The 26,900-nt window shown below is 41.8% G+C and overlaps 1 protein-coding gene across 1 annotated transcript in view; it reads right to left on the bottom strand.

Moving 5' to 3' along the window:
• Positions 1-5,754: 5,754 nt before the first annotated feature.
• Positions 5,755-26,900, bottom strand: part of cacng1b (calcium channel, voltage-dependent, gamma subunit 1b) — a 53,267-nt gene continuing 32,121 nt past the window's right edge. The window contains exons 2-4 of the mRNA XM_072241997.1: positions 18,596-18,670; positions 10,328-10,465; positions 5,755-8,766 (exon numbers count right to left, since the gene is read on the bottom strand). Coding sequence (XP_072098098.1) covers positions 8,540-8,766; positions 10,328-10,465; positions 18,596-18,670 — 440 coding nt within the window. The 3' untranslated portion in view covers positions 5,755-8,539. The remainder of the gene's footprint in view (positions 8,767-10,327; positions 10,466-18,595; positions 18,671-26,900) is intronic.

Raw genomic sequence — 26,900 nt, forward strand, 5'->3', positions numbered from 1 at the left:
TACATTTTTTTTAGGGTCACCTATAGGTTGGGGGTGTTGTGGATAGTGTGGAGGGCTGTCAGAGGTTACAGCGGGACATTGATAGGATGCAAAACTGGGCTGAGAAGTGGCAGAAGGAGTTCAACCCAGGTAAGTGTGAAGTGGTTCATTTCGGTAGGTCAAATATGACGGCAGAATATAGTATTTATGGTAAGACTCTTGGCAGTGTGGAGGATCAGAGGGATCTTGGGGTCCGAGTCCATAGGACACTCAAAGCTGCTGCTCAGGTTGACTCTGTGGTTAAGAAGGCATACAGTGCATTGGCCTTCATCAACCGTGGGATTCAGTTCAAAAGCTGAGGAGTAATGTTACAGCTATATAGGACCCTGGTCAGACCCCATTTGCAGTACTGTGCTCAGTTCTAGTCACCTCACTACAGGAAGGATGTGAAGACTATAGAAAGGGTGCAGAGGAGATTTACAAGGATGTTGTCTGGTTTGGGGAGCATACCCTATGAGAATAGGTTGAGTGAACTTGGCCTTTTCTCTTTGGAGCAACGGAGGATGAGAGATGAACTGATAGAGGTGTACAAGATGATGAGAGGCATTACTCGTGGGGATAGTCAGAGACTTTTTCCCAGGGCTGAAATGGCTAACACGAGGTGCTTGGAAGTAGGTACAGAGGAGATGTTAGGAGTAAGTTTTTTTTACGCAGAGTGTGGTCAGTGCATGGAATGGGCTGCCAGCTACAGTGGTGGAGGCAGATACGATAGGGTCTTTTAAGAGACTCCTGGATAGATGCATGGAGCTTAGAAAAATAGAGGGCTCTGGGTAACCTGAGATAGCTTCTAAAGTAAGTACATGTTCAACAAAGCATTGTGGGCCGAAGGGCCTGTATTGTGCTGTAGGTTTTCTATGTTTCTATCTTTAACATGCTGAAAACTAGCTGAAACTTCTCAGTCATTCCACATATCTCATATCCCTGACACTGAAGATGAGTCTTGTGCCTCTTAAGTATCTGATGACTTGTCTGGTGAACCATAAATGGAACAATGCTCAAGGTGTGATCACAGCTAAGCAGAGAACAGAGCCAAGATGTGTAATTCATCAAACATAGCCAGAGCCTTTACAAAACATTATTCAAACCACAAATGCCCACATCTAACCTTGGAAAAGGGCAGGCAGTGCTAGAGAAGGTCCGGAAAGATTTGATAGTAAGATTTCAGGGATGATATCATCTACAAGACTAACTGGAGATGCACCACTGAATAAAGAAAATTGAGAGGAATAAAAGTAGGAACTGATAGAAGCACTCAACAGCTGGTTCAGATGACAGCTATGGAAAGAGAAATGGTTAATGTTTCAAGTCCAGGATCCTTCATCAAAACTGAGGGAGAGTGAAATAAAAATCAGAAAATGCTAGAAATGCCTAGCAGGCCATGTTCTATCAAGAGAAAAAGACAGGAGCTAACATTTTAGGTTAAAAATTCCACATTAACTGGGAAGGGGAGAGCTGTGGTTGGGGGCAGGAGTAGAGACTACTTAACAAAAAACCTGCATTCTCTCTGCAAAGGGAATCTTGAGCTTCCTGGTACCTGCCATTTCAATTCTTCATCTTACTCCCACACTGGCCTTTTGCCTATCACCTTCTGTACTGTTACAGTGAGGCCCAACACAAGCTTGAAGAACAGCACCTCATCTTCCATCTGGGAGTTTAGCCTTCTGGCCTCAGTATTGGATTCCATAGTTTCAAGTAGCTTGATTTCTCAGTCTTTATCAGTTGTCAATCTGTAGTATTGACTTGGCTTGTTTGTTTTTCTCCCCTTCTGGAAGTAGAGAACATGCCTAGTCTGACCGAGCTTCTGGCTCAACATTTTGCAGCTCCAACAATATATTGTCCATGTCTCACTCTCCAGCAACTTCCACTCACTCATTGATACTTTAGGTACTATTGAGGGGGACAATCTACTGGGGGGGGGGGGGGGAGCCACAGTAAGCAGGTCTCCGGCACTGAGTATGGTGCTGTGGCTCAGAAGATTGAAAAGGGCTGCACTGTTGCTAAGAGATTCCCTGGTCAAGGGAACAGAGGCGGGGTTCAGAGACGATAGAGACACCTGGATGGTGTGTTGCCTCCCTGGTGCCAGGACCAATGATGTCTCAGATCGGATCCATAGCATTCTCGTGGGTGAGAGTGAGCAACTGGAAGTCTTGGTGCATATTGTCACCAATGACATAGGTAGACAAGATGAGGAGGTCCTGAAAAGAGATTTTAGGGAACTAGGTAGAAAGCTGAGAAACAGGATCTCCAGGGTGGTAATCTCTGGATTGCTGCCTGTGCCACATGCCAGTGAAGGTAGGAATAGGATGATTTGGCAGATAAATGTGTGGCTAAGGAACTGGTGCAGGGGTTCAAATTTATGGATCACTGGGATCTCTTCTTGGAAGGTATGACCTATACAAAGGGACGGCTTACATCTAAACTAAAGGAGGGCCCAATATCCTCGTGGGCACGTTAGCTAGAGTTGTTCTGGAGGGTCTAAACTAATTTGGCGGGGGATGAGAACAGGAGTAATAGTGCTGTACAGGAGTAAAGGTGAGGTAGCTGGTTTACAAACAAGAGGCAATGTGTAGTGAGGAAAGGCTATTGATAGGGCAAAATTGAAATCAATGTGATGAGTTGTAACATAAAAGACAGACAAAATCGAAAAGGGTGAATACAGGACTCAAGGTGTTATATTTCAGTGCATGCAGTATATGGAATAAGGTAGATGAATTTGCAGCACAGTTACAGATTGGCATGTATGAAATTGTAGACATCACTGAATCATGGCTAAAAGAAGACTACAGCTTGGAGCTTAATGTCCAAGGATACACACTGTATCAAAAGGGCAGGTAGGAAAGCAGAGGGGGAAGCATTACTCTGTTATTAAAAAGAGGTGAAAAGGGTTGGAAGGTATTGAATCATTGTGGACAGAGCTAAGGATCTGCAAGGATAAAACGGCCCTGATGGGAGTTGTATACACAGCCCCAAACAGTAGAAAGGATGTGGTCTACAGATTACAATGGGAAATGGAAAATGCATGCCAACAGGACAATATATATACACACACACACATCCCTAAGAGGAAGAGGTATTCCAAAAGCAAGATGACAGAACCATAACTAACGAGAAGTCAAAGCCAAAGAGAGGTCACATAATAGAGCAAAAATTACAAGGAAGTTAGAGGATTGGGAAGCTTTTAAAAACTAACAGAAGCCAATTAAAACAAGTTATTAAGAAGTAAAACTGGAATATGAAAGTAAGTTACCCAATAATATTAAAGAGGATACCAAAAGTTTCTTCAGATATATAAAATGTAAAGGAGAGGTGACAGTGGATATCGGACCACTGGAAAACAATGCTGGAGAGTTAGTAACGGGGGTCAAGGAAATGGCACCAGACTGAATTAGTATTTTGCATCCGTCTTCACTGTGGAAGACACTAGCAGTTTGGTGGAAGTTCCAGGTGTCAGGGGTCATGAAGTGTGTGAAGATACCATAACTAGAGAGAGGGTTCTTGGGAAACTGAAAGTTCTGAAGATAAATTTGTCACCTGGACCAGATGGTGTAAACCCCAGGGCTCTGAAAGAGGTGGCTGAAGAGATTGTGGAGGCATTAGTAATGATCTTTCAAAAATCACTGGATTCTGGTCTGGTTCTGAAATATGTGAAAATTGCAAATGTTACTCCACTCTTCAAGAAGAGAGAGGCAGAAGGGAAACTATAGGCCAGTTAGTCTCTCCTCAGTGGTTGAGAAGGAAGGTATTGGAATTGATTACTAAGGATGAGGTCTCATGATAGAATAGGCCGTAATTAGCATGATTTCCTCAACCTGACAAATCTGTTGGAATTCTTTGAAGAAATAACAAGCAAGATAGACGAAGGAGAATCGGTTGATGTGTATTTGGATTTTCATAAGGTTTTTGGTAAGGTGCCACACATGAGGCTGCACAACAAGCTGTGAGCCCATGGTATTACAGGAAAGGTTCTAGCATGGATAAAGCAGTGGCTGATTGGCAAGAGGCAAAGAGAGGGAATAAAGGGAGCATTTTCTGCTTGGCTGCGGCTGACTCGTGGTATTCCACGGGGGCTCTGTGTTGAGAATGATTCTTTTTATGTTATGTCAATGACTTGGATGACGGAATTGATGACTTTGTTACAAAGTTCGCAGATGATATGAAGATGGATGGAGGGGCAGATGGTTTTGAGGAAGTAGAGAGCCTACAAAAGGACAGGCAGATTAGGGGGATGGTCAAAGAAATAGTGGATGGAATACAGTATTAGGAAGTGTATGGCCATGCACATTGGTAGAAGAAATGAAAGGGTTGAGTATTTTCTAAATGGAGGGAAAATGCATAAAACTGAGGCGCAAAGAGACAGGTATTTTGTTTTTCAGGTGAACCAGCAAGTTGAGTTTAGGTAGCAGAGAGCATTGAGATTTTATAGTGGTTTGCAAAATCATAACTTATATTGTTATTATTAATAAGAGACATTCCAATCAAAGACCAGGCACAAAGATTTAAAATGATAAGGGAAAGGTATGGAAGGTGTGAAGACAAACCTTTTATTTAAACAAAGTAGCAACAAACTTAAAATTTACTTCTTGTACTGAAGGCCTGAGTTAGAGTTTTTAAATTGGGTATTTGAGGGGAAATAGTTTGCACCGCTGTTACTCAATTTCCACTAAATTAGCTACATACATCCCTGATCAAACTGGTCATCTTTTAGTTTCCATAACCTTCATTCATAGGCGAGTTTCTTGAAACAAAGGTGGCCCTGATCGTCCAAGGCCACCAAATAACATCGTTTCGCGTCTTGTTGATTTCAGAGGAAATTGAAGCAAATAAAATTTCGTAAAAGGTTTGCTGGGAAATGTTTCGCTTGGATGTATGGCGTTTTGGAACTGAAATGAATAGAAGTTTCTTCATGTGGTGAATCTTTGCAAACTGAAGAACTATGGAGGCTCATTCACAATGCTCATTAAAAACACGACGACAGGTTTTCCTGTGTGACGTCGACAGTGCTGAGAAAGTGCCACTAGATCTAACTGCCGTGATCTTAATGAATGGCAAAGCAAGCTGGAAGTACTGGATAGTTGGCTCCTGTTATTTCTCAGTATATTTGGCGAGTGTCATCCGAACATGATTTTTACTTTGTGAAGAATGTTTCAATTTTTATTAATGAAACGCCAGACGACGGCTGAAATAACAAAGACTCCAAATAACATTCTTTGTTTTGGCCTGAGAGACACGGGTTGCGGTTTACTGCAAGAACGAACACGAACACGAACAGGCGAACGCGCATGTGCGGTCGGAGGCGGGAAACGAGCGCCTGCGGTTGTCCGCTTCGCCGCCGGGACTCATAATTCGACCAAATTGACCGGTTTGCGGATCCTGTGAGGAAAAAGTCAGTACTTCTGCACCTTTTGTTGATAATTATTCTGTTAATGTCGTTTTCACTCAAATAGTTTCTAAACGACTCCGCCCAGGTGGCGGTGATGGTGATGGTGCCGGAGCCCTCGACTCTAGTCATTGCCCCTTGGCCGCAGATTGCTGGCCCTTCACGGCCAGGCCATCCGAATCCAGGCGGGTCGGCTAGTCCTGGACAACTCAGCCCCCTCGGCACTGCGGCTGTGCCAGGTGATGTGCGAGGTCACGTTCATAGCAACAGGTTATGCTCTTTTTTAAAAAAAAAGTGTCTTTAGTTTTTTGGTATATTTTATTATTTATTTACGTTTAATTGAAGAAATAACATGACAAAATATCATTTTCTCCCGGATAACTTTGTACAAGTATTATGGAAGATAAAATGAAATAATCTATTGTTAAGACTCTGAAGGACGCTCAAAGAGTGGGGAATATAGAGACCACTCTTGTCAGTTCCTGTATAATACAATCATCACACATATTTTAATACATGCATTATGTTTACATTTCTGGCAATGGCATGTGGTGTCTTAATTTACATACCACCTTCATATTTAGCTGGAATATGAGTGAGGCAATAATTATGATGATACAGTCTTCACAAATGATTCTAGATTTTTGTACTAACCATCGCACCCAGGTGGCTCCTGCCCGGTGTGTGCAAGTGACACTAACAGGAAACGGCATCATCTGATTTGGTCGCAAGTCATATAGATGAGGAAATGCCTAGATTCCATCTTCATTTGGCACTGAGTACAGGTTGGTTGTTAATGCAGTACTGGTCGGATAGGCTTCATAAGAAAACAACTAACTAGGAGCAGGAGTAGACCACTGAGTCCCTTAAGCCCGCCTACCACTCAATACAATCCACTACATGAGGCTTCAATTCCTTTTTTATGCTAGTTGGACGGATCTTTCAAAGATGTATCTACCTACTCATTAAATCACCACTAGTGATCTAGCCCCCACAACTATTTGACATAGAGAATTTCAGTCAATCAAAATCCTCCACAAAGTTGTTCCTAGACACCTCTATTTTAAGTCACTGCCCCTCTTAAAAATTCCCCCAGTCATTGATATATCTCAAGCTTCTTCCTGCCATTTAAGATCTTCTATGTTTCAATACCATCTTTCCTCATTCAATTACATTTGAACGAACGTGTATCTAACTTCTGTAGATTAGGAAAATCTTCTCATTTCCAGTAATTAATTGAATTCATCTCTTGAGTTACCTCCAATGCTAGTACATCTCCTTAACTAAGGATGCCGATGCCAAAGCCAAATGTGGTGCCGTAGATATGACCTCACCAAAACTTTATATGATTTTCCGCAGTAAAGAAAAGGGATACACAAATAGAGGAATATGGGCCTAATGCCTTTGGGAGTAGCATAGATAGGCATCATTGACAGGTGGTTAAAAAGATCCACTTCTGTGTGGTATAATTCAATGAATCCTACTCTCAGTAGCTAGTATTAAGTTAGTCAGCAAATGTGAGCAGGTTCAATCATCAGTTGTCAAATACCTTTCCTCTCCTTAGTCCAGACTTTAGATATGAAGGGCTATTGAGCAAAATATCAACAGGCCACTAGAAAAGTCTGCACATTTCTGAGGAAGAATTCAGCTGAAATATCCTTGCTTTAGTTGTTAAACACTCTTTGCAGCATAGCTAAAAACGAACCTTTGTTAATGATTTTATTTAAAAATGTTGTTATTGCTCTAATTATGCTATTGTCAGAGATTAAATAATTCTTGCATTATGACCAGGCCCAAACAATTTCTTTTAATTGCTGTTTCACTCTAAATTTAATTTTATTGTTTCTAATATCTTTTTCTATCATTTTAATTGGATCAGATGAGATCTGTACCATTTACCTGCCTGAGTAGAAGGTACATCATTCAGTATGCTTATGCATATTTAGGCAAAGAGTGTCGTACTGTGAAAATAGAACAACTCAAAAGGACAGAGAAATAAAATGTAACAATGGAGGTGAAAGCTAACTTGCAGCTACCAATCTCTTGTGTTAAAGTGGCGTTACAAAATCAAATACTGTAGTCCTCTTACTTGGTGATTATCACAGGTCCAATATATATTTTATAAAATTTATGTTTTGCCTTGTGCAGTTAATTTCCCAAATTAGTCAGTTACAAATATCAACACATTACACTGAGCAGAGTGAAGTTTTATAGTAGGATCAATCAATGCTGCTTTGCTAAAATATGTTTTGAAAATACAGATGTTTCAGAGAACAATGACAAATATGGGTAGTGAGGCTCATTAAACAAAATGTGCATCAAATAGTTTTAAGAAGTAGGTTTTATAAGAACCATCAATCTGGAAGGATATGGGAGATATGCCAGTCTGAATTTCTTGACCTTTAAAGCTAATCAGATGGTCTGCAATTGTAAGAATCTAACAGGGAGTTCTCCCTAAGTGACCCTTTCTTCCCTTCACTGTTCTGAATCAGACAATTACATCCAAGTGAATCGAGCACTGAGAACTGGAAACAATCATTTGCCAAACAGTACAGTCACCACAAATATCTATTGCACCTTCCACCCACCAAAGGTTCATCACCAAATGTGTGAGTTCATTAGTGTTCACATTTGGAGAACAACCTTCCTGGTCTACCACTGATAAGGAAAAGCATTGACTAAATAAAACTGAAAACTTGCATCAGCCATCTGAAAGGTTTAAGGTTTGACCAACTGGCAAATTAACCTCCCAACAATAAACATCTTCTGATTTTATTTTGGATTCAATAAGTACTAATTTTCATTTTACAAAGCGAACTACTGCAGATAATAGAAAACTGAAATTAAAAATATGTATAGAAAATGCTGGAAAAATTCAGCAAGTCAGATTGGCTGACTGACCTGAATATCTTCAGCCTTCAGTTTCCTCTGCTCATTTTATTTAAATAGATATATAGACCGCTAATCAAATATATATAATATATGTTATTTCTTTTTAGAAATAAGCTCTGATACCAAGTACAGTATCCCTTTAAAGCCCCATCACGATCTTCTTCAGAATTTGGGAACTTTATTCCTGCTTATAAACCGGTTGTAATGATGTATTGAAGTTCCTCTGCTTGTTCAGTGCTCTGGCGGTGCATCCATGCATGTCTCCCATGGGTTTTGGGGCATGCGTGGTAGGGAGATCAGGAGGAGGATGATCCCACCAAGGAATAGAATGATAAAGGAAGTGCAAGCACAGGCAAAGGACCAAGAATATTCATATTGGGTCCAAATGGTCTCCTTGCTGTCTATCATCCGTTTCACTGACTGCCGCATGACTTCTGCAGAAATTATAATGCATAGGCCTGAAATAAAGCAAGACAGAGAGAGTCAATAGCAAGATGCAACAACAATCAGTGAATTTCACATTCAGAGAGGAAGCTTGGCCTTAATTACCACCCTAACACTCACTGAAAAAGAGTTTGATTAGACAGCAAGTTTGACCCAGTGATTATTCTTTAAAGCAATGACACATGAGCGATGTTTCATTGTAATATATTCTGCTGCCTAAGGACAGGGAGTTGTTGCTGTGTCCCCTCCCCCTCTGTTGTCAAGTGAATATTATTTACAATCCGGTCTGAGATCTGTTCATTTGTTCCCTGCTCTAGGGAAAGCTGTTAACATGCCCACCTTTCACACATGCCTTGATAAATGAATACAGTAGTGAAAAGTAGAGTGGGTCATGGCCATAAGTGGGATTCAAATAAATCATGTAATCCATACCTCCTGATTCGATGTTCAATTTATTCTTTTTTTTTCAAATCTTTTTATTACTATTATCCAAAATTAACAAGAGTACATCGAAGTAGGCAACACTTACAATGTCTCAAGAAAAAAACATTGCTTTAAAGATTGAAAAAATTTTGGTGAGAAAAAAAACCCTAGAAACTTGTGTTCAATTTATAACAAGTACTTGGTCAGTAAAATTATCTATCCAGGTAAATGAGCCGTGGCAGTAAGTGATGCGAATAGATGGTGCATGCAAGTAGTTTTCATCCAATGGGTGAGGAAATACATCCCAGTGACTAGCGCATTTTCCCCAGGATGGACCTTAGTATGGCAGGACATCCTCTGGGGTGAGGATAGACTTATCCATGCATATTTAGGAATGCCTTGTAGATTCCTGGTGCTAATGGTCCATTGGGAACAACAGGATAATTAGAACTGAACTATGCACAACCTGTATAACTTGAGTTGAAATACTTAAAGATTGAGTAACTGTTAAAGGTGGAGTTTGGGGGTGGCATGTTAAATCAGGTGCACAAAGGCTAGAATATCAGACACAGGGTTAAAAGTTTAAAAAAGTAAATACAAGGCTTGGCAATTTTTGATAGTACACAAATAATTCATTAGCTAAAGGAAAGAGACTTCATTCCTCTAACTGTTCACATTGGAGGCAGAGACATTGATTGGTGTTATTAACAATTACCATTGGCAGAAAAGGAGTATTAATGCTGCTAATGGGCAGACTTTATCAATGTTTAATGTGCATCTGCAGCAATTTCATCAAAATGCAACAGGACATTAAGGGTGCTATGTCCTTTTCACAGCTTTAACAACAGAAAGCAACTAACAACCATTTCCAATTCACAGAATACTCTTATTTCTCACCAAAGCTGCTGTTGGCTTGATCATATTTGTGACTGGTGTTCACCCATGGGGTTTAGAGCAAATTCTGACACATCAAGATTTTCCCATTCCTTTCATTTGGTAGTAATTTTTCCATCTTGTTTCAGAACAGTCATGCAACATGCACTTCGTCTGAATATTACTTTTAATGGACAACATATTTCAATAAAAATAAATTGGCCCAAAAGAGGAGATGTTGCTGTTAACTCCCTGATCACACCTCGAAGAGGAACACACCTGAGAAGATGAAGAACATTCCAGCTGGTTTCAAGAAATAATCTAGTCTCTTGCTGAAGGATAGGAGTGTGCAGAATGTGCCCAGCATCATAAACCCCACACTGATGATGGCTATGGCTGCTGCTGATATGCTGTATTCTGTGGAAAGAGCAATAGGCAGGAAAGGTGTGGGTTATTTCAGATAAAATATGCTGGGTGGTTCACACGCTCTGTTAAATTCCTAGTCTGTAGTTCCTGAGAGATTGATACTGGGATGCCAGTCAAAATGCAAAGTAGCTGCAGTGGTCTGAACTGTAATCCTGTCCTTACATGTTTCTTCGCACAAATCAAAATTTGATTTGCCTATCACATAAGAAGGCTATTTCACTTTTATAATCTGTGGTACCTCTAGGAGGAAAAAAAGAACTACAATGGCTAACAACACCTCATCCCACAGACCTTAGTGAACAAACTCCTACTCCTCAGTCTAAATACACCACTGTGCAATTGGGTGTTGAACTTACTAATGAACAGACGTCAGATAGTCAGGATGCATACCTTCTCCTCCTTCCCAACATTAACACTGCTCACACATGACTGCAGGGCCAAACACCCGAGTAATCACATTGACAAGTTCCCCAATGGGGCTCATCACCAACAATGATAAGATGGCCTTCAGAGAGGGAGTGGAAGAGCTGGAGGCTTGGTGCCATGAAAATAACCTCTTCCTTAATATCAACATCCACTTCAGTAAAACACCACTCACCCCTATTTACATTGCCGACACAGCAATGAAAACTGCAAACCTGGTCCTAGAACACATCCTACACAGTCAAAAAAAGCTCACTAACCTCTCTACTTTCTGAGGAGGCTGAAGAGAGCTGGACTTTGCGCATCTATATTCCATCATTCTACAGAGGCACAATAGAGAGCACCCTAACAAGCTGCATCACTGCTTGTTTTGGAAAATGCACTTTGGCAGACAGGAAGGCTCTACAACGGGTAGTCAAAACTGCCCAATGCATCATTGGCACCAGCCTACTCAACATCAGGGACATACATACAGAAAAGTGCTAGAAAAGGGCCAGTAACACCATGAAAGATGCCAGGCCCACCAGACTCAAAAACAATTACCTTTCTTAAACAGTGGACTGATCAACTCCTCCACCAACTAACTCCAACACTACTTTATTTCCTGTCAGTCACCTTATGTACAGCCTAGTTCTCTATTGTCATATAATCAATGTATATAAGCTATCTTATTTATTTATATTTGTGTGTTTATTATTATTCATTTTTTCTCAGCTAAAGCTGGTAAAACGAAGCTCGCTGATTTGTCAATTGCTGGGAATTTTCAGACTATTCTAGTGGTGTTTAGTATTGTGGCTTTCTGAAGATTTTCATAGATATTTACATAGTTCAGGGAGATATTAGAGGAAGGTTTTTTACTCAGAGAGTGGTTCATGCGTGGAATGCACTGCCTGAGTCTATGGTGCAGGCAGATACACTAGTGAAGTTTAAGAGACTACTAGACAGGTATATGGAGGAATCTAAGGTGGGGGCTTATATGGGAGGCAGGGTTTGAGGGTCGGCACAACATTGTGGGCCGAAGGGCCTGTACTGTGCTGTACTATTCTATGTTCTATGTTCTATGTTACTACTGTGTAGTCCTAATTGTTCAATGCTGTTGTGTGGTGCCTTTGGAATGTCACCATTGTTGATATTACTATCAGGACAATGTATACCTTGTCCATGTGCCAAAGTTTTTCAATTTCTGCTTTTAATCCAGCACATTTCTAATGTTTTTCACTTAATTATTTCTGTAAATTATGTGTTTGCAATGGCTATATCTATTAAATAAGTTGTTTTTGCTCGTTTATCCTGTATTATTGTATCCAGAAAGTTATAGTTATTATTATTATTGTGTTCTTTATCTTTTGTGCTGCATTGGATCAGGAATAACAATTATTTTGTTCTCCTTAAACTTGTATATAGAAAATGTAATTAAACAATCTTCAATCTTAATTCATGCAAAGCAATGTCCAAGAATTATTTGTTTTTGTTTTAGAAAGTTAATCAATTAAAAATAAATATCCTAAAGGTTAACCTGCAGGTTGAGTCGGTTGTGAAGAAAGCAAATGCAATATTGGCATTCATTTCTAGAGGTATAGAATATAAAAGCTGGGATGTAATGTTGAGGGTCTATAATGCACTCATGAGACCACATTTGGAGTACTGCGTGCAGTTTTGGGCTCCTTATTTTAAAAAGGATATACTGACATTGGAGAAGATTCATGAGAATGATTCTAGGAATGAGAGGGTTACCGTATGAGGAACGTCTGGCAGCTCTTGGGCTATATTCCCTGGAGTTCAGGAGAATGAGGGGGGATCTCATAGAAACATTCCAAATGTTAAAAGGTCTGAACAGATTAGATATGGCAAAGTTATTTCCCATGGTAGGGGATTCTAGGACAAGAGGGCACGACTTCAGGATTGAAGGATGTCCTTTTAGAACTGAGATGCGGAGAAATTGCTTTAGTCAGAGGGTGGTAAACCTGTGGAATTTGTTGCCACGAGCGGCTGTGGAGGCCGGGTCATTGGGTGTATTTAAGGCAGAGATAGGTTCTTGATTAGCCAGGGCATCAAAGGGTATGGGGTGAAAGCAGGGGATTGGGGATGACTGGATGAAGTGGATCAGCCCATGATTGAATGGCGGAGCAGACTCAATGCGCCAAATGGCCTACTTCTGCTCCTAAATCTTATGGTCTAAGTATATGGATTCTGACTCCCCGTTGAATTAATGCAATACTCATACTGTAGGACCTTTTCTGTGCACTTTCTGAGAGGAAATAGGCCCCATTTAATGTCTTATTGGAAAGACTGAATAGGAATGCAAACAGGCTTTTGTGTTCATGCCTCTGGAATCTATTTTGTACCCAGAGCAATCGAACTTCAAGGTGTGATTCCACCATCTGACCTATACTGATGCTGCAGGATAAAATGATAGAGCCCTGGGAAAATAGTTTTCACTACAAAGCTCAGAATGTAAAGGTATTAGGCTTATTTTCAAATGCAAATGGCATGTTGCATTTAGCTTACATCGAGACCAAATAATCTGTGGGTTTTACTTTTGATTTGAGCTGAAGTGCATGACCTCACCCAAATATTTTGTACACTTGCTGAAGGCTAATGAACTATAGGCAACAAGCAAACTGGGAAAGTACACTAGTTATCAGTGTACCATGAAATCAGTTTTGATTGTGAGTTCCACCCTAACAGAATGGACAGTGTGAAGGTTAACATGTCTAGGCAATACATGTTGCCTGTTTGGACTTTAGCAAGGCCGTCAACAATGCCCACATAGCCATAGTCATAGTCATACTTTATTGATCCTGGGGGAAATTGGTTTTCGTTACAGTTGCACCATAAGTAATTAAATAGTAATAAAACCATAAATAGTTAAATAGTAATATGTAAATTATGCCAGGAAATAAGTCCAGGACCAGCCTATTGGCTCAGGGTGTCTGACCCTCCAAGGGAGGAGTTGTAAAGTTTGATGGCCACAGGCAGGAATGACCTCCTATGACGCTCTGTGTTGCATCTCGGTGGAATGAGTCTCTGGCTGAATGTACTCCTGTGCCCACCCAGTACATTATGTAGTGGATGGCAGACATTGTCCAAGATGGCATGCAACTTGGATAGCATCCTCTTTTCAGACACCACCATCAGAGAGTCCAGTTCCATCCCCACAACATCACTGGCCTTACGAATGAGTTTGTTGATTCTGTTGGTGTCTGCTACCCTCAGCCTGCTGCCCCAGCACACAACAGCAAACATGATCGCACTGGCCACCACAGACTCGTAGAACATCCTCAGCATCGTCTGGCAGATGTTAAAGGACCTCAGTCTCCTCAGGAAATTGAGACGGCTCTGACCCTTCTTGTAGACAGCCTCAGTGTTCTTTGACCAGTCCAGTTAATTATCAATTCGTATCCCCAGGTATCTGTAATCCTCCACCATGTCCACACTTACCCCCTGGATGGAAACGGGTCACCGGTACCTTAGCTCACCTCAGGTCCACCACCAGCTCCTTAGTCTTTTTCACATTAAGCCGCAGATAATTCTGCTCACACCATATGACAAAGTTTCCTACTGTAGCCCTGTACTCAGCCTCATCTCCTTTGCTGATGCATCCAACTATGGGAGAGTCATCAGAAAACTTCTGAAGATGACAAGATTCTGTGCAGTAGTTGAAGTCCGAGGTGTAAATGGTGAAGAGAAAGGGAGACAAAACAGTCCCCTGTGGAGCCCCAGTGCTGCTGATCACTCTGTTGGACACACAATGTTGCAAGCACACGTACTGTGGTCTGCCAGTCAGGTAATCAAGAATCCATGACACCAGGAAAGCATCCACCTGCATCGCTGTCAGCTTCTCCCCCAGCAGAGCAGGGCGGATGGTGTTGAACGCACTGAAGAAGTCAAAAAACATGACCCTCACAGTGCTCGCTGGCTTGTCCAGGTGGGCGTAGACACGGTTCAGCGGGTAGAGGATGGCATCCTCAACTCCTAGTCGGGGCTGGTAGGCCATCTGGAGGGGATCTAAGTGTGGCCTGACCATAGGCTGGAGCAGCTTCAGAACAAGTCTCTCCAGGGTCTTCATGATGTGGGAGGTCAATGCCGCTGGTTTGTAGTCACTGAGGCCGCTGGGGCACGGTGTCTTCGGCACAGGGACGAGGCAGGACGTCTTCCACAGCACAGGAACCCTCCGGAGCCTCAGGCTCAGGTTGAAGACATGGTGAAGTACTCCACATAGCTGAGGGGCACAGGCTTTGAGCACCCTGGTACTGACACCATCCAGTCCTGCAGCCTTGCTTGGGTTGAGATGTTTCCGCTGTCTTCTCAACTGTTCAGCTGTGAAGCTCACCGTGGTGGTTTCGTGTGATGAAGGGGTATAGTCATGAGAGTAGGTTGTGGGACTGTGGGGAGGGGTAGGAGGGGAGAGTGGAATATGTGTTGGTTGGGGGCTGACAACAGATGACTCATGTGGGGGATGGGCAGGGGCCACAATGTCAAATCTGTTAAAGAACAGGTTAAGTTCGTTGGCCCTGTCCGCACTGCCTTCAGCTCCTCTGTTGCTAGTTTGCCGGAACCCAGTGATGGTCCTCATTCCACTCCAGACCTCTCTCATGTTGTTCTGCTGGAGTTTCCACTCAAGCTTCCTCCTGTACCTGTCATTAGCCTCCCTGATCCTGGCTTTCAGGTCCCTCTGTATTGCCCTCAGCTCCTCCCTATTTCCATCTCTAAACACACTCTTTTTAGCGTTCAGGATGTCCTTAATGTCCTTTGTTACCCATGGCTTGTTATTTGAATAACAAAGGACAGTTCTCACTGGAACATTGCAGTCCACACATGGCAGGCTGGTGTAGAAGATTAGGACCCATAGAACCTAGGGAGAGCTCATTAGGTGGATTTAAGATTGCTTCAGAGCTAAGAAGTTAGAGGGTGGTGGTTGCAAGTTACTTCTCAGAATAGAGTTTGACGAATAGCGGTACGCCACAAGGGTTGCTTTTGGGACCCTTGTTATTAGTTATTTATATAAATAACTTAGATGTTGCACAAGGCTTTATCGGCAAGTTTTCAGATGACACAAAATTAGGTTATTATTGATTATAGGGGTATCTTGATCAGTGAAGTAAAATAGTGAAGAAGGTTATTATTGATTATAGGGGTATCTTGATCAGTTAGAGAAGTGGGCCAAAGAGAGGTCAATCAATTTCAATACAGAGAAGTGTGCGATGATGCATTTTGGAAGATCAAATGAAGGTCTTGTCCTATGAATAGTAGGTCTCTGGGAAGTGTAAAAATGCTATCACAGGCAGAGAGGTGAAAAAGTTGATTAGCACAAAGAAATTCATAAATCGGGGCACTGGATATAGGAGTTGGAACATTAAGTTAGTGAGGCCACACAGAGTGCTGTGTACAGTTTTGTTCACCATATTATAGGAAAGAGTGTAAAGAGATTTATGAGGATGTTGCCAAACCTGAATTATAGGGAGAGGTTGGCCTGCTTAGGTCTTTATTCCTTGGAATGTAGGAGAATGAGGGGCAACCCTATATAAGTGTCTAAGATTATGAGAGGCATAGATAAGCTGGACAGTAAAAAATCTTGTTTACAGGGTAGGTGTGTACAGAACCAGGGCGCATCAGTTTGGAGTGAGGGGGATAGGATTTAAAAGGGACTGGAGGGGCAGGTTTTTCATGTGGAGGGCAGTGAGTATGTGGACTAAGTTGCCAGAGGAACTTTGGTAGGTACATGAGGTGGAGGAGGGGAGAAGAAGCCTCATATGGACTAAATGCCCAAAATTGAGCTAGCTGCATGGGCACTGTGGTTGGCATAGACTTGTTGGGCCGAAGGACCTTTATCCATGATGTGTTACTCTATGTCTCCATCAGCACAGGTGCACCGCAGGGCTGTGTGCTTAGCCTCCTGCTCTACTTGCTTTACACCTATGACTGAGTGGCTAAGCACAGCTCCAATTCCATATTCAAGTTTGCTGATAACAGCACTGTTGCGGACTGAATCAAAGGTGATGATGAATCAGCATACAGGAGGGAAACTGAAAATACAGCTGAGTGGTGTCATAACAACAACCTCTCAACGTCAGCAGAACCAAGGAACTGACTGTAGGCTTCAGGAGAGGGAAAGCAGAGGTGTCACACATGAGGCTGCTTACCAAGTTAAGAGCCCATGGTATTACAGGAAAGTTACTAACATGGTTGGAGCATTGGCTGATTGAAAGAAGGCAGCAAGTGGGAATAAAAGGACCTTTGGTTGGCTGCCAGTGACCAGTGGTGTTCCACAGGGGTCGTTGGTGGGAGCACTTCTTTTTATGCTGTAAATAAATGAATTAGATGATGAAATAGATGGCTTTGTTGCCAAGTTTGCAGATGATATGAAGATTGGTGGAGGAGCATATAGTGTTGAGGAAAGAGGTAGGATGCAGAAGGACTTAGACAGATTAGGAGAATAGTCAAGAAAGTGGCAAATGAAATACAATGTTGAAAAATGCATGTTCATGCACTTTGGTAGTAGAAATAAATGTGCAGACTATTTTCTAAATGGGGAGAAAATCCAAAAATCTGACATGCAAAGGGACTTGGGAGTCCTTGTGCAGAACACCCTGAAGGTTAACTTGCAAGTTGAGTCGGTAATGAGGAAGGCAAATATCATGTTAGCATTCATTTCAAGATGTCTAGAAAACAACAGCAGGGATGTGATGCTGAGGCTTTATAAGGCACTGGTGAGGCCACACCTTGAGTATTGTGCGCAGTTTTGGGTTCCTCATCTTAGAAGAGATGTGCTGGCATTGGAGAGGGTCCAGAGGAGGTTCACAAGAATGATTTCAGGAATGAAAGGGTTATCATACAAGAAACATCTGATGACTCTGGGTCTGTACTCACTGGAATTTAGAAGGATGGGGGGGGGGGGTCTCATTGAAACCTTTCAAATGTTAAAAAGCCTAGACAGAATAGATGTGGAAAGGATGTTTCCCATGGTGGGAGAGTCTAGGACAAGAGGGCACAGCCTCAGGATAGAGGGGAGTCCATTCAAAACAGATGTGGAGAAATTTCTTTAACCAGAGGGTGGTGAAATTGTGGAATTTGTTGCCACATGCAGCTGTGGAGGCCAGGTCGTTGAGTGTATTTAAGGCAGAGATTGATAGCTTCTTGACTGGGTATGGCATCAAAGGTTACGGGGAGAAGGCTGAGAAATGGGTTGAGGAAGAGGGAAAAAATGGATCAGCCATGATTGAATGGCAGAGCAGACTCGATAGACCAAAGGGCCTAATTCTACTCCTTTATCTTATGGTCTTATATGTTATAATGTCATGAGCCCAACTTTTGCTCCTACTAGCTTTGAATGTCAGAAATCAATCTTAGATTTATATTGTATGTTAATTTTAAAAGAGAGTTCCAGATTTCTACTACCTTCTGTGCATTTATGTTTTCAGATTTATCCCAAGAACCACAGCTTGAACTTTCAAACCATACCTCCTTATTCTAGATTCTCCAATATGGGAGAAATCAATTCCACTGTCAAATCACTTAACCTGAAAATGTCTGAACTTTCCTTTTAAAGGTGTCTCCTTTATCCCTTCATTAATTATAAATTAACATTTAAATGTGTGTTACATTTTTGGCTTTTCTTTGGCAAAAATAAAGATGTTAGCAGGACAATTGTCTGAATTAAACTCGGCCTACACAAAGCTCAGCATTTTCATCACTTACCCTTCTGAGTGGTAATTTGGAACAGCTCTGCATTTTCTCCTGATGTGAAGTGCTTGAAATATGTGCAGTTATAGTCTACAAACAAATAAAAAAGAACGGAAATTAGGAAAGAGAGTGAGCATTCGGACATTCTGGATCAGTTTATTTGAGACAGCACAATCTAATCTGTTCATTTCAGTCCTTTAAGGAATACAGTTTTTTTTTCCCTCTCTGTCATGAAATCTAATAAACTGACTCAATGTTCATAAGACAACATTCTAATCAAAATGTTTCCTAACTTCTACAAATGTCAAAAAAACACACTAATACTTTGAATCTGTATTTCAATTTCCTTTCTTCCACCTTCTCTTCTCTTGAATGGGTTGAACCGGACTGGGACATTTCCTCAGTCCTCTGTGCATCTCTGCAAGTGTGTATCCTGTCATGGATATAGAGCGGGTCTATAGCAAAGGGAAATTTGTGAATTGGTGAATTGTAGTAACACCCCATCTGCTTTCCACGACTTGCTGCTTTAGTTCCTTTTTTACTGAATGTACTGATGCCTCAAAGTGTCCAAGTGCGGCTGGATGATAAAAGTATACGAAGTGATTCATTTCACAAGATGTTCAAATTTCATTAGGGGAATCACAGGTGCAATTTGCTCGAATTAAAATCAGGTTTATTATTGCTGTTTTATATGAAATGAAATTTGTTGTTTTGCAGCAGCAGTGCAGTAATTAAAGATCCTGAAAATGGAGTTGAATTCCCCATTATATATATATATTTATTCGGTTGTGGTGAATGAGCTTAATGCTTTACCTCAGAACTTCAGCTTTCCTTGTCACTAGGGAACTGTACCTTTCTCACAGTAGTCCATTCAGACATGCTGGACTGTCCTTACAAACCACTTATACATTTGATGTTCTTGTCAGCCTGTGATCTGCAGCTGTAGCCGACCATGCACGTACTGACCGGCTCTTCCAGATCCTCGTCTATGCTAATCAAAGGACAAAGCTACAACCTACTACATACAATGCCCAAATGATCCAAGTTAAGTTTCTGCATTCCTCTTTGTTCTTTGAGTACAAGTACTGTGTGGTCCCATTTGATGTGGTCTTGAATTGTGGAGAATGGCTCCCATACTTACCCAACTCTGTGTCTAAATTAGTTCAGACATCCAAAGTGTGCTCATATGCTTGCTTTAATACAGGATTCTTCTGCATTAATTTACTAACTCTAATGCTATAACAGGAAAGCTATCTTTTAGACAAGATGCACATTCCATTCCATGTGTTTGTACCAGCAGCTCAAACTGCAATTTTTAAGATAATTTACTGACGAGTTTGGTTTCAGTACTTGATATTAGATAACATAATTGTATTAGAACATCAGTATGGCCCATTGCTGAACTCCTGAGGCTGTCAATGTAGGGTTGATTGATTTGGGCCAAAAATGGCGTAAGATCATACTAGATCAGATACCATCTTTGTTTCTGTCTAACCTGTTGAATATTGCATGAATGCTTTCAAGCTCTGGGCATCAACATCTCAGTGGGAGTTGGACAGCGCCCAAATCAGTAAGGGGAGCACAAGAAGAAGTGGCAATTTCACATGGGTACACGGTTGAAGATTTTTTAAAAAAGCAGCACTTTGCAGCAGTTTTTGGAGCTGGACTGCACCTAATCAGTGAACAGTACTCATTGGAAAGGACGAATAAAATGGCAGGGCCAAGCAGAACAGCCACTGTGTGAGTGGCTTTGGCTCACCAGGCTTCGGTGAAGTAATTATCCAGTAAGCTTCTTTTTCGTCTTCTTTATATTTTATTGCTCATCTGTTAGGGCACAGTCAGCATAATGAAAATGGCTCCAGGGGTTGTGTTTTGTTCTGTATGTGAGATGTGGGAATTCTGATCACCAAGATCGCCACATATGCACCAGGTGCACTGAGCTGCACCTCAGTGACCTTCGGTTCAGATGGGAGACTGAGGAGGTGATAGCAGCTAAGGGGAGGCGTTCACCCTGAGGGTGCAGGGGGCAGGTAACTGGGTGACTGTCAGGAGAAGGAAGGGAAATAGGCAGCCAGTGCAGAGTACCCATGTGGCAGTTCCCCTGAATAATAAGTATTCAACTTTGGATACTATTGAGGGCGATGACCTACCGGGGGAGCCACAGTGACTGTATTTCTGGCACTGAGTCTGATGCTGTGGCTCAGAAGAGAAGAGAGTCGAAGTCGAAGGACTGCAGTAGTGCACCAGAGAACTTTTCACTCAATGTCAATAAGACTAAGGGACTGATTGTAGACTTCAGGAGAGGAAAACCAGAGGTCTGCGAGCCAGTAATCATCGGAGGATCAGAGGTGGACAAGGTCACTATCTCAGAGGACCTGTCCTGGACCCATCATATAAATATAATTGCAAAGAAAGCATAACAGAGCTTTCTCAGGAGTCTGCAGAAATTCAGTATGTCATCAAAAATCTTGGCAGACTTCTATAGACGTGTGGTGGAAAGTGTGCTGACTGGTTGCATTACAGTCTGGTATAGGAACACCAATACCTTTGCATGTATAATCCTGTAAAATTCAGCCCTGTGCATAAAATCCTCCCACCCATTGAGTACATCTATATAAAACATTGCCACAGAAAAGCAGCATCCATCATCAAAGATCCTCACCACCCAGGCCATGCTCTCTTTTCAGTGCTGCCATCAGGTAGAAGGTACAAGTGCCTCAGGACTCGCACTACCAGGTTCAAGAACAGGTACTACCACTCAGCCATCAGGTTCTTGAACAAATGGGCATGACTACACTCATTCTACTTCTGGTGTTCCCACAACCAATGGTCTCACTTTAGATAGATAGATACTTTATTGATCCCAAAGGAAATTATGATGTCACAGTAGCATTACAAATGCACAGATATATAAGTTACCTTAAACAGTCTAACAGGAGGGGGCATCACTTCCCCGACTATAAATTGACTCATAGAGCTTAATAGCAGAGGGCAAGAATGATGTCGTATAGTGCTCTTTGGAGCAGCATGTTTGCTTTAGTTTATACTAAAAGTGCTCCTCTGTTCGGGTAATGTGTCATGGAGAAGGTGAGAGACATTGTCCAGGATTGCCGGGGTCCTTTGTTCTACCACAGCTTCCAGTGTGTCCAGTTTGACTCCTATAACAGAGCCAGCCTTTCTAATCAGTTTCTTGAACATATTGGCATCACCTGTGTTGATGTCATTGCCCCAGGGCATCACCACAAGAAGATTGTATTGGCAACAACAGACTGGTAGATCCTGTGAAGAATAGGCCTGAGGACCTCAGTCTCCTCAGGAAGTAGAGGCGACGTTGGCCCTTCTTGTACACAGCCTCTGTGTTGGTACCCCACTCAAGCCTTGTCATCCAGATGCACCCCCAGTTACTTGTAGGTCTTCACCACATCCACGTCATTGCCGTCAATAGTAACAGGGAGCAGTGCAGGCTCTTTAAGGACTCTTTATCTTCATGTTCATTATTCATTGCTATTTATCTATATTTGCATTTTCACAGTTTGTTATCCCTTGATCCTGTTTACAGTTACTGTTCTATAAATTTGCTAAGTCTACCCGCAGAAAAAGAATCTCAGGGAGGAGACATGTATGTACTCTGATAATAAATTTAATTTGAATTTTGAGTAGAGATAGAGGAATAGACGAGATCCTGTGGGTATGAAAGAAACACCCCGATGGTGTGTTGCTTTGCCGGTGCCAGGGTCAGGGATGACTTGGATCAGATCCACAGCATTGTATAAGGGGAGGGCGCGCAGCCAAAAGTCTTGGTACTTATTGGCACTAATGACATATATAGGAAAGGTGAGGAGGTCCTGAAGAGAGATTGGAAGGAAACACTAGCAGGGATGACAGTAGAGCAGCAATGGTTGGAGTTTCTGGGAGCAATTCAGAAGGTGCAGGACAGGAAGAAGTAATATTCTAAAGGCAGGGTAATGCAACTGTGGCTGACAAGAGAAGTCAAAGCCAACCTAAAAGCCAAAGAGAGGGCATATAAAAGAGCAAAAATTAGGGGGGAGTTAGAAAATTGGGAAGCTTTTAAAAGATAACAGAAGGCAACTAAAAATGTCATAAAGAAGGAAAAGACGGAATACAAAGATGAAATAGACAATAATATGAAAGAGGATACCAAAAATTTCTTCAGATATATAAAGTGTTAAAGAGTGGCAAGACCACAAGATACAAGAACAGAATTACACCCTTTGGCCCATCGAGTCTGCTCCACCAATTCACCATACTAATCCATTTTCCCTCTCAGCCCCAATCTCCTGCCTTTTCTCCATATCCCTTCTTGCCCCAACTAATCAAGAACCTTATCAGTCTCTGCCTTCAATAGACCCAATGACTTGGCTTCCACAGCCTCCTGTGGCAACAATTTCCACAGATTCACCACTCTCTGGCTAAAGAAATTCCTCCTCGTCTCTGTTCTAAAAGGATGCCTCTCTATTCTGAAGCTGTGTCATCTGGACTTTGACTCCCCCACCATTGGAAACTTCCCCTCCACATCCACTATACTGAGGCCTTTCAAAATTTGATAGGTATCAATGAGGACACCTTTCATTCTTATGAATTCCAGTGAGTAGAGGCCCAGATTCATCAAAAACTTCTCATATGACAAGTCTTTTAATCCCAGAATCATTTTTGTGAACCTCCTTTGAACCCTCTCCAACATCAGCACCTCCTTTCTTAGATTAGGGGCCCAAAACTGCTCCAAGTGAGGCCTCACTGGTGCTTTATAAAGTCTCAATATTACATCATTGCTTTTATATTCTCATCCACTCAAAATGAATGCTAATATCACATTGGCCTTCCTCACCACCGACTCAGCCTATAAAGTAACCTTTAGGGAATCCCACATGATTCTCCCAAGTCCCTTTGCACTTCAGATTTTTTGAATTTTCTGTCCATTTAGAAAATAGTCTACGCTTTTATTTCTTCTACCAAAGTGCATAGCCATATACTTCCCGACACTGTATTCCATCTGCCACTCATTTGCCCATTCTCCTAATTTGTCTAAGTCCTTCTGCAGCGGCACTACTTACACAAAATACCTGCCCCTCCATTTATCTTCATATCATCCACAAACATAGCCATAAAGCCATCATCCAAATCATTGGCATATAAAGTAAAAAGGAATGGTCCCAACACAGACAGCTGTAGAACATCACTACTCACTGGCAGCCAACGAGAAAATGCTCCCTTTATTCCCACTTATTGCCTCCTGCCAATACTCTATCCATGCCTGTATCTTTCCTGTAATACCATGGGTTTGCAGCTTGTTAAGCAGCCTCATGTGTGGCACCTTTTCAAAGGCCTTCTGAAAATCCAAGCACACATCTACCAATTCTCCTTTGTCTATCCTGCTTGTTATTTCTTCAGGGAATTCCAACAGATTTGTCAGGCACGATTTTCCCAAGGAAATTATGTTGACTATAGCCTATTTTATCATGTGCCTCCAAGTACCCCAGAACCACATCCCTAACAATCAACTTCAATATCTTCCCAACCACTGGTATCAGACTAACTGGCCAATAATTTACTTTCTTCTGCCCCTCTGCCTTCTTGAAGACTGGAGTGACACTTGCAATTTTCCAATCTTTCAGGACCATTCCAGAATCCATTGATTCTTGAAAGATCGTTACTAATGACTTTACAATCTCTTCAGCCACCTCTTGCAGAACCCTGTGGTGCATACCATCTGGTCCAGGTGACTTATTTACCTTCAGAACTTACAGTTTCCTGTCCCGCTTGGTGGCGCAATAATATCAGCACCGGACTCTGGAGCGAAGGTTCCCGAGTTCGAATCCAAATCGGGTTGAGCGTCGAGCTAGCAATTCAGCCTCATAGAAACAAGAATAGCTTGCTACGGAAACACCATTATGATGGTGCCCTGATAACTCCACTGCCAAGTTAAGGGCTATTCTTCTTCTTCTTTTCAGTCTCCTATGAACCTTCTCTCTAGTAATGGTAACTTCACACACCTTATGACCCTTGACACCTGGAACTTGCACCAAACCTCTGGTATCTTCCACAGTGAAGACAGATGCAAAATATTTATTCAGTTTGTCTGCCATTTCCTTGTCCCCCATTACTGCTTCTCCAGTATTACTTATCAGCAGTTCAATATCTACTCTTGCCTCTCTCTTACACTTTATGTATCTGAAGAAACTTTTGGGAATTTAATATTATTGGCTAGTTATCTTCATATTCCATCTTTTTCTTCTTTATTACTTTTTTGTAGTTGCCTTCTGCTGGTTTTTTTAAAGCTTCCCAATTCACCAACTTACCACTAATTTTTGTTCTATTATATGCACTCTCTGGCTTTGATTTCTCTTGTCAATGCACGGTTGTGTCATCCTCCCTGTAGAATAAATACTTGATCCTCTTTGGGATGTATCTATCCTGTGCCTTCTGAATTGCTCCCAGAAATTCCAACCCTTGCTGCTCTGCCATCATCAATGCTAGTGTTCCTTTCCAATCAATTTTGGCCAGCTCCTCTCTCGTGCTTCAGTAATTCCCTTTACTCCACTGTAATACTGTTACATCTGACTTCAGCCTCTCCTTCTCAAATTGCAGGGTGAATTCTATCATATTATGTTCACTTACCTTAAGCTCTCTAATCAATTCCGGTTCACTGCATAACATTCCATCCAGAATAGCTGATCCCTGAGTGGGATCAACTGTGAGCTGCTCTAAAAATCCATCTCATAGGCATCCTAGGAACTCTCCTTCTTGGGATCCAGTACCAACCTAATTTTCCCAATCTACCTGCATATCGAAATCCTCCATGACTATTGTAACATTGTCCTCTTGGCATGCATTTTCTATCTCCCATTGTAATTTGTAGTCCACATCTTTAATACTGTTTGGTGCTATTTGGTACTTTAGTACTATTTAACGTTCACCAGGCCCTTTTTACCCTTGCATTTCCTTAGCTCTACCCACAAGGATTCTATATCTTCCAATCCCATGTCACTTCTTTCTCATGGTTTGATTTAATTTTTTACCAATAGAGCCACACCACCCTCTCTGCCTACCTGCCTGTCCTTTTGGTACAATGTGTACCTTTGGATGTTAAGCTCCCAGCTATAATCTTCTTTCAGCCATGATCCAGTGATGCCCATGTCATACATGCCAATCTGTAATTGTGCTACAAGTTCAGCTGCCTTATTCTGTATACTGCATGCATTCAAATATAACACTCGTCCTGTATTCATCCTTTTTGATTTTGTTCCCCTTTACATTGTAACTCACCCAGATGACTGCAATTTTGCTCTATTATCAGCTTCTCCTTGGTAGGTGTCTTACTACATACTGCTTCTGTTTGTAGAGTATCTACTTCATCCTTAGCACCATCACTGTGGTTCCCATCACTTTGCCAAATTAATTTAAACCTTCCTAAACAGCTCTAGGAAACCTGCCCACAAGAATATTGGTCCCCCTCGAGTTCAGGTGTAATGTGTCCTTTTTGTACAGGTCGTTTCTTCCTCAGAAGAGATCTCAATGATCCATAAATCTGGACCCTTGCCCCCCGCACAAGTTCCTCAGCCATGTATTCATCTGCCAAATCATCCTATTCTTACCCTCACTGGTGCATGGCATTTGCAGCAATCCAGAGATTACTACATTGGAGGTCCTGTTTTTTCAGCTTTCTACCTAGCTCCCTAAAATTTCTCTTCAGTATCTCCTCACCTTTCCTACCAATGTCATATGTTTCCTATGATGGGGGAGTCTGAGACCAGAGTACACATCCTCAGAACAGAGGAATGTTCATTTAGAACAGAGAAGAGGAGGAATTTCTTTAGCCAAAGAGTGATGAATCTGTGGAATTCATTGCCACAGGCAGCTATGGAGGCCGAGTCATTGGGTATATTGAAGGCAGAGGTTGATAGATTGTTAATTAGTCAGTGCATGAAAGGGATACAGGGAGAAGGCAGGAGATTGGGGCTGAGAGGGAAATGGACCAGCCATGATAAAATGGTGGAGCAGCATTTATAGACAAATGGCTTAATTCTGCTTCTGTATCTTATGGTTCTATAGGATCTAACCTGTGCCCAACATATTGATGTAATATATTTATGAAAAAGGCATGCCAGCATCTATACTTCAAGAGGAGCATGAGGAGATTTAGTATATCAACAAAAACGAGCAAATTTTTACAGATGTGCTGTGAGAAAAATTTGACTAGTTGCATCATCACCTGGAAGGCTCCAATCAACAGAAGGTGCAGAATGTATATACTCAGCCAGCTCTATCATAGGCATAAGCCTCCCTATCATCGAGAACATCT

This window comes from Mobula birostris, chromosome 24 (genome assembly GCF_030028105.1).
Source record: "Mobula birostris isolate sMobBir1 chromosome 24, sMobBir1.hap1, whole genome shotgun sequence".
Taxonomy (NCBI): Eukaryota; Metazoa; Chordata; class Chondrichthyes; order Myliobatiformes; family Myliobatidae; genus Mobula; species Mobula birostris.